This window comes from Bactrocera latifrons, unplaced genomic scaffold, assembly GCF_001853355.1.
Source record: "Bactrocera latifrons isolate USDA-ARS-PBARC rearing strain unplaced genomic scaffold, ASM185335v1 scaffold_116, whole genome shotgun sequence".
NCBI classification, from domain to species: Eukaryota; Metazoa; Arthropoda; class Insecta; order Diptera; family Tephritidae; genus Bactrocera; species Bactrocera latifrons.
The window spans coordinates 602,819-618,061 of NW_017534586.1; the positions used below are offsets into that span (position 1 = coordinate 602,819).

The following is a 15,243-nucleotide window of genomic DNA, read 5'->3' on the forward strand; positions in this document are numbered from 1 at the left end:
ACGTCGGCATGTACGAGTGTGTGTGTGTGTGTGCAGCAGCATTTCAGCCAGCATTTCGGATTGCTTTAAGCATTTGCTGCCATAAAGACGTAGTGACGGAAGTGCGTGCTGTTGTTGGTGTTGTTTGTGTGCGAGGTGAGAAATTGAAATTTCCATTAGAACAATGGACGAACACCGAACACACTCGTACAAGTACTTTAAAATGGTTTTCGGTAAGGTGAAGTGTTGGCAAATGCCAGCAAAACTTTTCCACTTTCACGCCTCCGGCGGCGAAGACAGCACAGACGGCGAACGGGATTCAAATCCGACGGAGCGCTCTGTTGCCCCGAGTGCGCACAAAGACGTGGCGCAATTACACAGGAGAAGTAACACCGAATGCCTGGAACGCCGCACAATGCGAAGGCTCTTCAAGTTGGAATCATTGAATGCGTGAAAACACTGCAGACTTTGGTGAGTGCTGTGCTGCAGCCCGAAATCGACTGGCGTGTGTATTGGTGAGTAGCCCACGTTGTTGCAGATTGACAAACGTAGAACAACAATTCACCGTTGGCTTAACGGCTGAGCAATGTGTGGGCGGAAATGGTGCAAAGCTTTGGCAAGATTGCATGATAGTGGTGGGGTATGGCGTCAAGCCGTAGAAAGGCAACACTTGCGAAAATTTATCGTTTGCCCACTGGTGAACGGAAATTAAGAGCGGCAGGTCGTTACTATTCCTGGATAAGCGCTGGCATTTCCTTTGCGAATTGTTTGTTTTCGCCCTCTGCTTTTTGGCTGTGCCACAAGTAGCTGATCGAAAATTTTAGTCACGTATACGCAGTGGCAGCGAACATTCGAAAAAATTGTTGAGATTTGTCATGGCTTTGTAGACGGTATGTTTTCGGCGTATTGGTGCTCAATTAAAGTGAAATCGGTTTTGAAAACTGCAAATTGTGGGTTTTTCTGGGTTGTATGTAACTAGAACAACTTTTTAATTTTACAAAAGCACAATATACTGTTTTAAATCCAATCATAAATGTAATAAAGTACTTTAAATGAAATTTTCGTTAAAAAGCGATTATAGATGTTAGAAGCAACCAAGTGCCACCGCCAACTTGGTGATCGTGGATCTAAGCTCTAATCTAGGCAAGTTGTACAATAGACGATTTTTCATATTCCAAATGTTGGTTTTTATTTATGGAAGCGTCGGAGACCTTATAAAAAATATCATAAGCGTGACGAGCTGAGCAGATTTACGTATGTCTGACTGTCACTTAATACATGCTACTAAGCGACTAACAGTTTGTAATATAAATTTCTGATTTTTACGTAGGTATGTACTTTTCTCCTTATAGCATATAGCTAACATAAAAACTTATCGATCAAAAGCAAAGCCTTGGGGGGGAGACCTTTTCACTTGATGTCTTAAAAAAATTTTGGATGATTTATTATCTAAAGCATTACTCTAATATCTGAAAAAAAAAAATTTGTTATGGTCATCAAAGAAAGAAAATCTATTTTCAAAGGTTACCCCTGGTTCTCTCATTTCAGTTACACATTTGAGGATGCAATTTTAAAAATTGTAAGATAAAGATAAACAGGAAGAAATATAGTTGATAAATAACAGAAAGTTAATAAGGCCAAATCGCTTCCTTGTGGCCCATCCGACGACACAATAAAAAAATCGGATGACACCCCACCGACAATAACAACAAATCGTGTTTTGCGCAAATATGACTTAATCCACTGCAAAAAGGCAGAGTAAAACCCTAAAGAGGTTTTCAAAGCTCCAAAAAACTTTGGGCTCGACTTAATGTTAGACTCCATGCTATCCATAAATAATTTATTGAGTAATTTATCCAAATTATTAAACAGTTTTGTGTAGTGTTAAAATTTAATGAAGAAGGCATGATGAAGCTAATTTTCTATAATATTTATTTTTGAGATTTTTCAAGCGTTTGAGGTGCTTAGTATACCAAGGACACTTAGGAAGTTATATATGTATGTTTATGGAAAACTATTAGCAATATCTGGTCCAAAAAGTAAGTCATCCCATTTAACCTCAAGGAGCAGATCGTTGAGTTTTGCAAAATCAAGCAATGCAAAACTAAAACCTAGTCTGTCAATAGTCTTGACAGGAGCAAGGCACCTAAAGTTTAAGTTAACGCTGAGAAAAACTAAGTCAAGAAATCGATCAAGGCAATTTGAATAAGAGTTAATTTCAATCAGATTTAGGCTAAGCAGGCTATCAATGAGATACAATTTAGTAAACTTTATTTCCGAATGAACTTACAACACCACACTTAATGGGCTGGGCTTGATTTGCTTCTTTCGAAAAATCAATTTTCTTACCAAATTATTATTTTCATCCAAAAATTGGTTTATAGATATATTTCTTCTTCAGCTGTGCCGAAATTCCTCATATTCCTTAAATTCCAGAACGTGATTATAAACTCTCTCTAAACACATTTAAAATCGTTGGACTTTCTCCTAATAATGTTATCGCAAATACTTTACAAACTTTGTCAATTTTATTTTACGAAATTGTGTCAGTAGGAGCAACCCAACTGTTCGCGGACACATAGCCAGCGAATAAAAACATTTTAAGCGACACATTTTTAATGCCAACAGCAGGCCTAATAAAATTTCATTAGCAACAGTTATGCCATTATGTTGCTGGTGTCAGCAATTTAAGTTGCGCAAAAGTCGCACAAAAAATAATAATCAAAATATAAAATAATATTTGAGCTAATGCAAAGGAGCACAGCACTTACCGCAGCTGAAGCGCGTCCAGGCGAGGAGCTGTTGGCAAAACTTTGACCCTAAACAAAAATCGGCAATTTGCTGACGGTGCGTGTGCAAGATTATGCCGCTGTAAATATGTGTATGTGTACGAATGTAAGCCTGTAACACAGCTGCGCCAAGTCTTCGCTTGTGCGTAAATTTAATCTTAAAAATTGCTGAGGACACGCAAATAAACTTTGCGCAGCTCGAGAACCATTCAGGGTGGTCAAGTTGTGGTTAAGCTGTATTTGCTACGTATTTTTATGATTTTAGGTTTTAAATTAAATTGTCGACGGCTTAAATTTAAAAAAAAAATATGAAAAAATTAATTATTAAATTGATACTGCTACATTATATTTATTTGTAAGTAAAACTTACTTCTCAATATTTCTAATGCTCAACATCAGACCTTCGGAAGCAAAAAATTCGCCGTAAGTTCTGCAACTGTAAATTTTCAGAGTACTCTCCTTAATTTCCATTAAAATCCGCGCCTTCGACACACTTATATGAAGACGCGTTTATGTGTCTGAGCAAACTCTCACCTTTTCACTTCACTTCAAACTGTTGACCTGCTTTTCAAAACAATTCACTAAAGTCACAGCATGTCGAGACACAAATCACCATTAGTATTTCCATGTGTACACATGTATGTGTGTGTGTGTATGCATGTATGTGGAAATAACGCCAAACTCACAAGCAGAACCCATCAGTTAGAGTACGTGTCGGCTTTAGCTCACAACACGCAACGACACTCCGTCTGTCAGTCATCTTAACAGCCGGAGTATGTGACTTGCAGCTTGACGCATGCCACATGCCACCACACTGCATGGCACGCTACATGCCACAACTAAATTGCCGCCACCATCTCATGTCAGCTGGTTGAGCCAAAATGTTGGAGTTTGGTTAGTACTCAACACCCATACGCACACACATTTACACACACACGTACGTGCCACATTTTATTCTCCACCTCACCGCTTGCTTCACGTATCGATTTCGATTGTAATCTAATTTTATTGATATTGACACAATTTCGCAGATTTCCGGATAAACATAAAAGTAACAGAAATGCCGAAGTGTAATGAGAAAAGAGGAAGCCAAACGCGCAGGAAGAAGCAATAAATATAATAGTGTTGTATGTGTGAGAAAACAATGAATGAAAGTAGAAATTGCACTTTGGTTTAATATCTTGTCGACTCGCGTCTCACTCAAATCGTTTGGTTTGCTGTTATAACGGTTCGGCAAGTTTGGGAAAAAAGAATTTACCGTTAAAAGTGCGAATAATTGGAGTTTGCAAGGAACTTTCTCCTTGATTTGAGTGCTCTTGGGAACGGAAGTGAATTCTTTAAGTGATTGTGTGTAACAAAATTATGGAAAAGGAATTATTATTTTATTTTAATTAATTAATTATAGGTATGGGAGGTGTACTATGCATAATAGAATTATGACAAGTAAAGATTAGTTTTAAAATTTTATTGAAAATAGTGTTAGTTCTCTAAGTATATATTAAATGGTTAGAATTGGAAACTATATCAAGAACATGCTATTCCTAATAACTAAATTATTTTTGAAAATCTTTAGCAATAGCCGAATTGGTTAATATTACAGGTATTTATATGAAGAAATGTATAAAGAGAGCAAGAAATATTTTTAAAATTTTGATGGATGTACTAGATACCATTGAATCTCATTCTAAAACAACTCAAGTGACATACCTACACAAGTTTGACTTCATAATGATATAAGTACATGGCTCTACTATTTTTGTTCAATTTCTATTGCCACAACCGAGTTCAAAACATTCTACATTGCACACAAAAACCAACCTCCAAACATAAAATCACATGTTATACCACGCAGTGGTTTTCGAACCATATCAAATTACGATGCCGAGGTATTTGCCAGTATGACACCGAATGACATCCAGGGAGTCGAATTCGCGCGAACATATAACTTATCAGAGACGTCTTCCGAAACAAAAAGAAAGAACACAGTCAAAAGTATCGCAATGTGGCAGCAATGGTGGCAAACTTCATACAAAGGACGGTGGACGCACAGACAGATTCTGGGCATACATTCGTGGATAGATAAATAACATGGGGACCTGAATTTCCACCTAACCTAAATATTCATAGGTAATTTAGAAGCTTCCTATACAACTAGCGTCATGACTTTAGTCCATATTGTCGGACGTGTACAGAGTATATAGAAGACTGTGAACCGTACTCTATTATTGCGCTTGCTTTTCAAGTATAAGGCAAAAGCTCAAAAATACACTTGGAAGCAGTCTCACGGTGAATAATTTTACAAGACTTAAGTGCGAGTCCTCTGTAAAATGTAAGTGCATTTACAAAAGAATATGCTTCAGTAAATCTATACAATAGAGGTTTCTTAAAAGTATTCTTCTCTCCCATGAAGTAATACTTTGTCCAGTGGTCCCGTAGGAGAGACTTGAGATGTGAGTAGGCTAGGTTTAGCAGATTAAAGTAATGTACTTCGGCGCACGATGCTTCCTCCTCAATAAAAAAAAACTCCAAACTGCAGGACGACACTTCGTTGCCATTCTTTTTTTCATCTTCACTTCACTTCGTGCATATCTTTCGTTATATTCTCTAATAAAATTGACATAATTTGCTGGTTTCGTTCTTGAGGAGGCGTTTTTAATACTTAGATAATCACATTATATATTTATTTAATTAAATGCACTTTAATAACGATTAATGTTGAAAAAATTTGGATAAGATTTTTTGCTTGAAATAATGCACAAACAAACGTTGTTATTTGCGAAAAATGTACACTTCCGAGTGACTTAAAAATAGGACTTATTATCAAAAATCTTATTACTTTAATTATTACTCGAAAAATGTGTCTGAAAAAGCTGTGTGAGAATTGCAAGTCGATCGATCCAACCGCTTCGCAGAAGCTTTTTCCACTAATGCTTAAAATGCGCTTCGAGCTTTCTCTCAAAGTAGTTATACGTTCCATATTTATAAAAAAAAATTGAAGCTCAGAAGCGGATATAGTCGCTTAAATGGCTAGTTGCAATGGCGAGCAAAATTGAGTTCATGTTCACGACGCAGACTTTCGTCACCCATAAAATCATAACCACACAAACAAATCCAAAATCTTTTTTGTATTACTTTTATTACTTAATTCTTAATAAATTCTAAGCAAAAACAATGATGATATTAATTCGAAGGGAATAAACATATACTATATATATACGCATAAACTCAATTTTGCACGATATATACATATGTATATCGATCGTACTTATATTTCAGAAAAAGTTAAATTTGTACTAAAAACTAAATTAATTCAAGGTTATCTCCTAAAGGAGCGAAACTCAAATTATAAGGGACATCATCATTCCTCTTTATAAGCGGCAAAAAATGAAAAAAAAATAATTTTTTCCAAAAAATAAAAGTTAGGAAAAATTATTAAAATTAAAAAAAACAAAAAAAAATTAGTTTTTTCGACATTTTCATTTAGTTCCTAAACTTTCTGCTATAATTACATTCCTACTGATGGAGAATCTACCATCTCTTTGCCACAAATGACCATAAATGTGACAAATTTAACACTCTTTCCTCCCTCTCCTTCAACACGCGTAACTTAGGGAAAATAAATTTTTTCCGTCAAAGAATTGTTTCATGAACAAATACTAACAATACTAACATAAAATTCGTAAACATTTTTTTTTTATTTTTTATATTTAGCTTTTTAACAAACGTCAAAAAACTGGCCGAAGTTCAGGCCGATAGAGCAGAATTCACCAACCTAAGCTGAGATTCTGGTCAATTCCTTACTAACTGTATGAAAATTAATTAATTGCTGAAAACGCAACGACGCACATTTTACTCAATAATTCTGTCACCATATATATGTACATAGATATAGATTACAATTAATTGAACGACTTTTGGCAGATCTAAGTGATATGTATTGCCCAATTAAGTTGCTCATACGCACTGCCACTTCCAAGCACCAAGTAGTCCAGAAAATAAACAGGCAAAATACAAGAGCAGAGATGCACTTAGTGAAAAAAAGAAAAAACACGAACTTTCTAAATGCTTGTTAATGTACGTGTGTGTGTAAAGCTCTACTCAATTGCTACGTGCCACATTTCTCTAACGTTGAGTCAATACAGGCGAACAATTTCCACTTCAGCCACCACATTGGCGTCGATTGCTTTGTTTTCGACACAGTTTGTTGTCTTACTCTCCAAAGCAATTTCCCCCAACACACGCACACACTACTCTCCCACCGCCCCCTGCCTTGCATAATTAATGGCGTTCAATTAGGCGTTAATTGTTTGGGTCGCTTTGTGGGTGACGATTACGAAAATTGCACGGCGCTATTGCTTTCACGAAGCAGTAAACAAGCAAACAATGAAAATAATATGCATAAATACCGTTAGTTGAACACTTTATTGCACAAAATATACCAAACAATACAAGTGCGTCGTTAAAAGTCAAGCAAGCACAAATATATACTCAGTTGACGCATTGAGTGTTTGCGCGGACTTCCGTTCAATAAACTTGAATGCCCGTACGCGCGACTATCCAATCCAGATACGTCGTTATGCACGTGTACACTGATGGATAACCAATTTCGCAACCGCCAGCGCTGCCAAAGGCGGTCAATCCAATCAAATAGCTTTTATTGCGATAGTAATAGGTTAGTGGACCGCCAGAGTCGCCATCACAGCTGCCACGTCCGCCAGCGCCACTGGCGCAAATGTGGTTAGGGCCACGCACCAAGCCGGGCAGATAATAGCAGGCGCACTCACTCAGCGGCAACACGGGCGCATCTACGTAGTACAACAACAAATTGAACACCATTTTTTCACTATCGCTGTCACTTATTAGACCCCAGCCGGATGTGGTGACGATTTCACCCTCCAAAAAGGACTGTGTCATGAAGCGCGGCGCAAGTGGTATTGTCTGTACCGCGTCGGAGAGCGCGGCCGGCGATGGCAGACGCACAAGACCGATGTCATCACGACCGCCATGCAGCACATAACGTTCATAAACGATGAAAGCGCTTTCACTCACATTGTAAACAGCTGCCGAGGTGAGCGGATTGGCGAAGTCGATGGAACCCAAAAACACTTTGCCGCGCGTGGACCTGCAATGTGGAAGTAAAATAATTATTATTATAACCACAAACTGGTAGACCACTTGCCATTGTAGCTTACTTATATAAACAATGCGCGGCGGTGAGCACATAATTCACGGATATCAGCGTGCCGCCACATTGGTAGACTTTTGGTGCGCGCAACAGCAGCAGCCCCACCTGATAAGGGAACATGTTGGGCGCGGCCAGGTCGCCGCCTGTAATGCGCGTATCTACGCCGCGTGTGATGTTGTATTTGGAGCACTGTTTATCCCACACCAGCCAGGCGAGGTCCCAATACCAGAAATCGTAAATGCCGCCGCCAAAGTAGTTTCGGTGCATTTCCTGCACCGCTGTGGAAGTGGCATTTGTAGCGGTCGAAATACTAGTGGCACAAATGAATAGCGCAAGCATATAATACACCATTATTGCAGACGGTCTCTGTTGCAATGCAAATGTGAATAAGAAGCGCTTGAGACTTTTATAGATTTTTAGTAAAGGCAAAGTAAGATCGCAAAGCTATGTACGAGTAGGTGTGCGCGATAATTGCTTTAAGATCTACTGTAGTCGCTTGTTTAAGGCAAGGGTCATTAGTTCAGATATTTAAAGCTTTGTGGTTTTACCGAAGGGTTAAAATTTTAGTAGCAAATCAACTGAATGTGACCCGAATCAGGGCTTTTATGCCATTCCGTGGAATAAGAAGTTAGAACAGTATAGCATTTCCAACAATTCGATCATATATTGAATATGTTTTCGAAATCCTCTATTTCGAGAAAAAATGTAAATAAGTTCAGGGCTCGTTTTTTACTTCGATTACCACATCCATCACCGTCTCCCGTAGAGGTTCTCTTCAAAAAGTTGAAATTGAAATTGCTGGCGACCGAGGGTTCCAACTTTGGTAACTGGAGAGGGTCCCGGAAGAAACCAAGCAAGTAGGGTCTGAAGACAAAACCGGGATACAAGACAACGATCGAAATATATTACTTTCTCGAAGGCAAGTCTAGCCTGAAGGAAGAAGAGGTGAAACATCTGGCTGGTGCTAGATCGAAGGCTTAGAACAGCCGGGCAGATTTCACCACTCGTAATTATTGTAATGCCTCGGACCCAGCGTCAGCCAATCGCATGGAAGAGCACGTCGATGAACGGGAAAAAGAGGACGTACCCGGGAAGCTAGACGTCAAGCATGCCGACGACCAACCAACAACGTCTAAGGCAGTGACGGCAGTCAATGAAATTGCGAAACGGCATTTAATCGCAGTAACCCCCTGGGACAAATGTCACGGGAACGGTGGAAAAAAGTAGAATTGAAGCTATTGGAATTCCTTTTCTCGAGAATGGACACCGAACCGGGCGCACCAATACCGTCATTTGAGGGAGCAGGATGGCTTAGCGATGTCAAAATGTTAAAACGCATCGACGACCCGTTGCTAACATGGTTAAGGAAAGCAGTCAGAACGCTTCCAAACCTGTGAGAAGGAGCGAAGCTGAAGGTGCTAAGCCGCGGCAGCATTCTATCGGTGCCCAAAGCGAAGAAAAGCATACCTCGTGTGGTGGCCGCGAAATATGATCTGCGGCTGCTACAAAGGCAGATTTTGGACATACCAACTAGCGACTGGAGGGTGTTAAGTGTGGCGAAAGCCGTCAACGCAGATGGAGGCCAAAGCTACATCCTCCACATCAATGAGGCGGTCCGCGGAAGACAATAAAAACTACCTGGAGACGGGTGAAGTAAAAAATAATCTCGAAATATAAGAGCTCATAGCTACTTCGTCTTACAGGAGATGGAGAATGAACGCAGTCAGCGGCCTGATAAACCAGAAACGAGAAGCTGAGGATATTTCAAGTGAACCTCCACAAAAGTAAGAGCCGCGCTTCTTCACAATTAAAAGAAGGGCGGCTACGACATGGTCTTAGCCTAAGAACCATGGATTTCATCGGGTAACGTGCTCGCTGGGACCATATAATATACGTATGTATATTCGTCACCTAAAACTAACTGAATGGACAATATTATCGGGATATGTGCCAATGATTTTGTGCTCTACTAAAAGTAGCAACCTCTAACTAAAATTCTCAATGTATTCTAATAATAATATTAAAGATCCTCCTCTATACAAGGCATCCAAAGAGCACAGATACTAAGTTTAGTATTTAAACCCACAAATATTAAAGCTGCTCAAATATGTTCAGCTCATCTAGCAGTCATCACATTGCGTCAGAAACATAATTATGTGCAACCCCTCTAAGCGCCGCTCATATTTTATGCTACTTTATTGATTCTAATGATTATTAAGTGTATTTTAAGCTCTTTTTTATGGGTTACTACCAAAGCCGCCGTTATATACTCTTGCTGTTGTAACGCGCTGCCACTTTTATTGTTATTGCTGTTTTAGCTGAAGTTACTGTACATAACTAGAATATATAACGTTTGTTCGATTGGGTGTGTATGTGTGTGTTGAAGCATAATTTGTCTGTGAGCAGCAACAGCTGTTGGCGACATGTGAGGCTTACAGCAGCGTTGGCTTATGCACACCTACAACACGTTGTTATATTTGGTTGTTTTTGTTTTTGTAGTCGTTGTGGCAACACAAATAATATGGCACGTTCCGACGATTTATGAACACAATGATGCTTTTAATTATGTCACGTGTGCACAGCCAGCGAACACAATGCCGTCGTCAGTTGTACGCCGAAGTGTGATGCTTAAGTAAATTTGGCTTTAATAATTTATGTTGCATTTAGTGGCAGATTATTGTAATACGATGCTTATGTCATTATGCTTTATAGAACTTAAAGATGCAAGCAAATATTCTCTGCTCGCAGTGGGACGTGGGGCGTATGAGTAGTAATATTAACCCTTAAGCAATTCGGGTCTGGAGTGCCTTTGTATTAAACACCATTTATATTTTCAACAAGACAGTTGAAAAAATGATTAAAATCTAGTTTATTATTTAATTGCAATTTACAATTATCAATAACCACTACCGAAATTGGCAAATAAAGCTGTAACGAATTTAAAGATATTAAGTGGCACGGAGTGTTTTTTTCTACTAGTTAAAGAAATCAGTTAGTTTTCATATACTTGCAACATTTTCGTAATATGTAGCATGCAGTTTAGCAACTTCAACCAAGAAAGCTCTGAAAGTTTAATGCTTCTTCCCGACCTTTTCACAGCTTGCCTCGAAACTTTAGTAGCGACACGAAAAATTTATAAACTGATCAGCATGCAACGGCATATTGTTGCAATACAGAGAGAGAGAGAGCAATACAGTGTACAAAAATCACTAGAAAGTGGCAAGTATGCATGTAGCCAACTTCGTCGCTGCTACGCAAATGATTAGTTGCTGTTTGTGGCACAATGCGCATTGCAACGGTTGCCATTTTTTCGCTGACGACGGACTATTGCATATATACACATATGGCTGCATATGTGCCACTGTAACATGACTGCAATTTTCGCCGCTTTTGAAAAGAGTAAAGTTTGATGAAATTTCAAAAAGTTTTTGTAGCTTTTTTCACCTACTAGTAGCGAGTTTGCGACGAATTCGTTGAGAAAAGTTGTGTGGAAATAAAAATTATTAAAAACGGGAAAAAAGTTAACTTCGAGCGCAACGCAGAGAGATGCCCTCCACAAACAGAAACTTGGTTTTGATGACGTCTATATGTTATAGTGGTCCGATTTTAATAATTCTTGAGATTGTTGCCTTGGAAAATAACTTTTGAAGTATATTTTTTCAAATTGAAATTTTTTTTATAAAAATCTTGATTTTAATCGTTCATTTTTTATGACCACTATGTAACAGTGGTCTGATCGGAATATTTTCTTCGGAGATTGTACCGACCTTTTCGATCATTCACTTTGTATGGCATTTACATCTTATAATGGTTCGTTATCGGCAGTTCTAACATATGTAAGCGGTTTTCGGTGAGTAAAGAACGTGCGCAGAACTGCAGACCCAGATCTTGACTCAGTTCACTACACTGATCATTTATATAAACATTTTATAAAATCCCCGACGATTCCATCTAGGTGTTACGAACTTCTTGGCAAAGTTCATATTCCCCGTTCAGGGTATAAAAATATCTTAAGAGCACGTTGATAGTTGTATTTGTGTTTGTTGCAAACGCATAAGTTAGCAACTCAGCTGCTACCTTGTGAGTTTCCGGTAGGTACTCCGCACTTCCGGTCACAATTCGGCTGACTGCTTATTGCAACACCGAAATTGCTTAGCTCAACCTGCAAGCAGCAACTTCGACACGCGCTCTAACACAAAACAGCTCACAACATTGCCGTTGGGAGTTGTCAAACATGCGACAAATCGCTTGTTGGGTACATAGGAAATGCCTTAGCATCAACATAATGCACGCCACATGGAATTATCACGCAAATCATTTGTAACGTGGCTCATCCCAACGCTGTTGTTGTTGTTGTTGTTTTTGCTGTTGTTTTATTTTTTTTATTTCGCTGCGTAGTCCCCAGTTGTTGGTTGCGGTATGAATGAGTGACAGAGTGACAAAGTGTCATTCAAATGGCTTGCCGCAATATCCACCGCAATAGTAGGCAAAACAACGACAACAACAATGCTAGCGGTTGCAGCTGCTTAGTTGCCAGCGCAATAAAGCTTCAACTATTGAAAATTCGGCAATCAACGCACATGCACACATCCATACAGACGCTCTTTTGTGTGGCGTTGCGCTTTCATGCTCGTTGATACGAACTCATCAACAAATGCGCCACGGATCGTCTGCTTCGGACAGACATCATTAATTTTGGTCAACGAAATTTTCATGACGATTTAACGGATACTCTGTCATTGCGGTCATTTTTTTTTTCGGGGGCCCGACGACATTGACAATGGGCAGCCCTGGAAAATTGCTCTGCCAGCATAATGGCAATGAGCACAACAATAGTCGTGTAGCAATTGCAATCAGTCGGGAGATGTTTAATGGTCGTAGTTGAATTGCATAAGCGCCGGCTGACAGCCATCAAGTGGGCTCACTTATTTTGAGGACGAGCACTTATTTTGAAGACGAGTGGGCGGCACGAAATTTCGTACACTCAGCGCGACGGCCACAAAAGATTTTAGCCGAACAGAAGCAAAAATTCAACGATATTAAAGTGAAAAAATGAAGTAGCATGGATAAGTTATACAAACATGGGGGAACCAAAACCGAAATATGTATTGTAGTGTAAAGGCTCTTAATTCCTTAAGTAGTTTGATTTAGCCAAATTTCTGGATTTCATTTTAATAGTAGTCAAGTTAATTTTTTATGGCTAAGAGTAAATAATTTCGATAAGAAAAGGTAAACATTTTGACACCAGTAATTTTGGAAACCCTCGGAAAACTTTTAGGGGTGTATAAACTGATGTTGAGCATTACCAAAAGCTCCGTCGGGTTCGGGAAGGACCTCTACAAGTCTCTCAAAACCAAACGAGGTTTCAGATAAGGCCACTAGCAAACTTTCGACTTCTTCAATCTACTGCTGGAGAAAGTAATTCGAGCTGCAAATCTGAATAGAGAGGTACAATCAACAGCTGCTGGCATATGCCGACGATATTGATATCATTGGCCTCAATAACAGCGCCGTTAGTTCTGCTTTCTCCAGAATGTTTAAGGCAGCGAAGCAAATGGGTCTAGTGGTGAACGAAGGCAAGATGAAAAATATCCAGTCATTAAACAAAAAGTCGTCGTACTCACTCGTTTATCTTGGAACCAGTTGGTGTTAATCAACATCAACATCAGACCCTAAAGCTAACACAGAATAACTCTTGCCAACAGGTGCTACTTTGGACTGAGTAGGCATTTGAAAACTAAAGTCCTCTCTTGACGATCAAAGATCAAATTCTGAAAGTCACTCATCAGCCCCGTCCTGCTATATGATGCAGAGGCATGGACGATGACAACATCTGATGAGTCGGTGTTGCGAGTTTTCGGGAGAAAGGTTCTGAGGTCCTTTGCGCATTGGCAACGGCGAATATCGCAGTCAATGGAACGATGAGTTGTATGAGATATGCGACGACATTAAGATATCCCAGCGAATCAAGAGACAGGGGCTACGCTGGCTAGGTCATGTCATCCGAATGGACACACATGCTCTGAGCGTATTCGACGCAGTATCCGCCGAGGGAAGCAGAGGAAAAGGAAGAGAAAGACCTCCACTCCGTTGGAAAGATCTGGTAGAGACCTGGCTTTGCTTGGAATCTCCAATCGGGGCCAAACAACGAAAAGATGTCTAGGCCAATAAAGAAACAGAGCATTTTTGGTAAAACGTCCCATAGCAAGCTGTACTGAGCACCTTTCATGGGTGACAGTATTAATTATTCAAAAAATAGTCTAAAATTATCCGTAGTTAGGTAAAGTTAGGTTAGTATAAAATACCGATTCTGTTAGAAGAACGTGTCCGGTCTAATACCTAAGACTCTTATACAGAATAGTGGACATAAAGACCCTCAATTATAGTATATTTCTTCGTTCACCGAAAGTAATCTACGGGGATATTTCGAACACAGCCTTACGAAAGCTGGACAATGAGGAGGAAGTGCTTCGATATATTTACCTCACCTCCACACAATTTCGACAATCTGCCTTCGATAAGATTTTTAGTCAACGGATGGTCACTTGAACAGCGTAGTAAAGTGAATCATACAAAGAGCGAGTTGTTCAATAGATCTCCTTTGTTTTCTTCTTAGCCAGAAGGGTCGCACAGGAGCTGGTCACCGTGTTATGTCTGCTAAGCTCGCGCGATGTCCATATATCGGTACCTAGCTCGTTCTAACTCCAATATAATTGGCACAAGGATGCCCTGTCGCTAGTTCATCAGCTTTGTAGTTTCCAGCGATTCCACTATGGTCAGGCAGCCAAATGCTCTTCTTTGGCTACTTCGTGTCATATATATATATGCCTTGGTGATATGTGAGCAGAGAAAACACCACGTGAAGTCCAAATTAATAGCGATGCAGTTGAAGAAAGAGAGAATTTAAAAAAGTTTTTTTTTTTTTTAACCCGTCCATATACCCAGATTCCCAGAGCCTTAGAGCGAATTAATTCTAAAAAATAAAAAACATAACATTTTTATATACACGATTTTCCATCGAACTGTACTCTTATCGTCTCCTTGAACAAATATTACATTCTTTGCTTACACCCATACTTTATTTCCCTTCCTTCCTCTCAACTCTCTCATTGTAACATTCTCTCCATTAAATACTTCGCTGTTTCTGTTTAATTGCGGACCATCGAATTGCTTGCTTTGTTATTTATTATTCCCCAAATTTCTCGTATTGCATTTTTCACTTTCCAGCAGTTTCTCCATTCATCGGCTTCGTAATCATTTCTATGCTCGTAGTAAAGTGAACCTTTACGG

General features: G+C 39.3%; 1 protein-coding gene across 1 annotated transcript; it reads right to left on the reverse strand.

Moving 5' to 3' along the window:
* Positions 1-7,292: 7,292 nt before the first annotated feature.
* On the reverse strand, positions 7,293-8,304 carry LOC108976879 (brachyurin). Its single transcript, XM_018946266.1, has 2 exons — positions 7,961-8,304; positions 7,293-7,890 (listed from the first exon to the last, which is right to left on the reverse strand). The coding sequence occupies exons 1-2, from the start codon at positions 8,302-8,304 to the stop codon at positions 7,293-7,295; spliced, it is 942 nt and encodes a 313-aa protein (XP_018801811.1).
* Between the last annotated feature and the right edge of the window lie 6,939 nt (positions 8,305-15,243).

What these genes read in the sequence shown, in the direction of transcription:
- LOC108976879 (XM_018946266.1), bottom strand. Translation starts at nt 8,304, where the DNA reads ATGGTGTATTATATGCTTGCGCTATTCATTTGTGCCACTAGTATTTCG. An exon ending in GCCGCGCATTGTTTATATAA is followed by an intron (nt 7,891 to 7,960) that starts GTAAGCTACAAT and finishes TCCACATTGCAG; the next exon opens with GTCCACGCGCGGCAAAGTGT.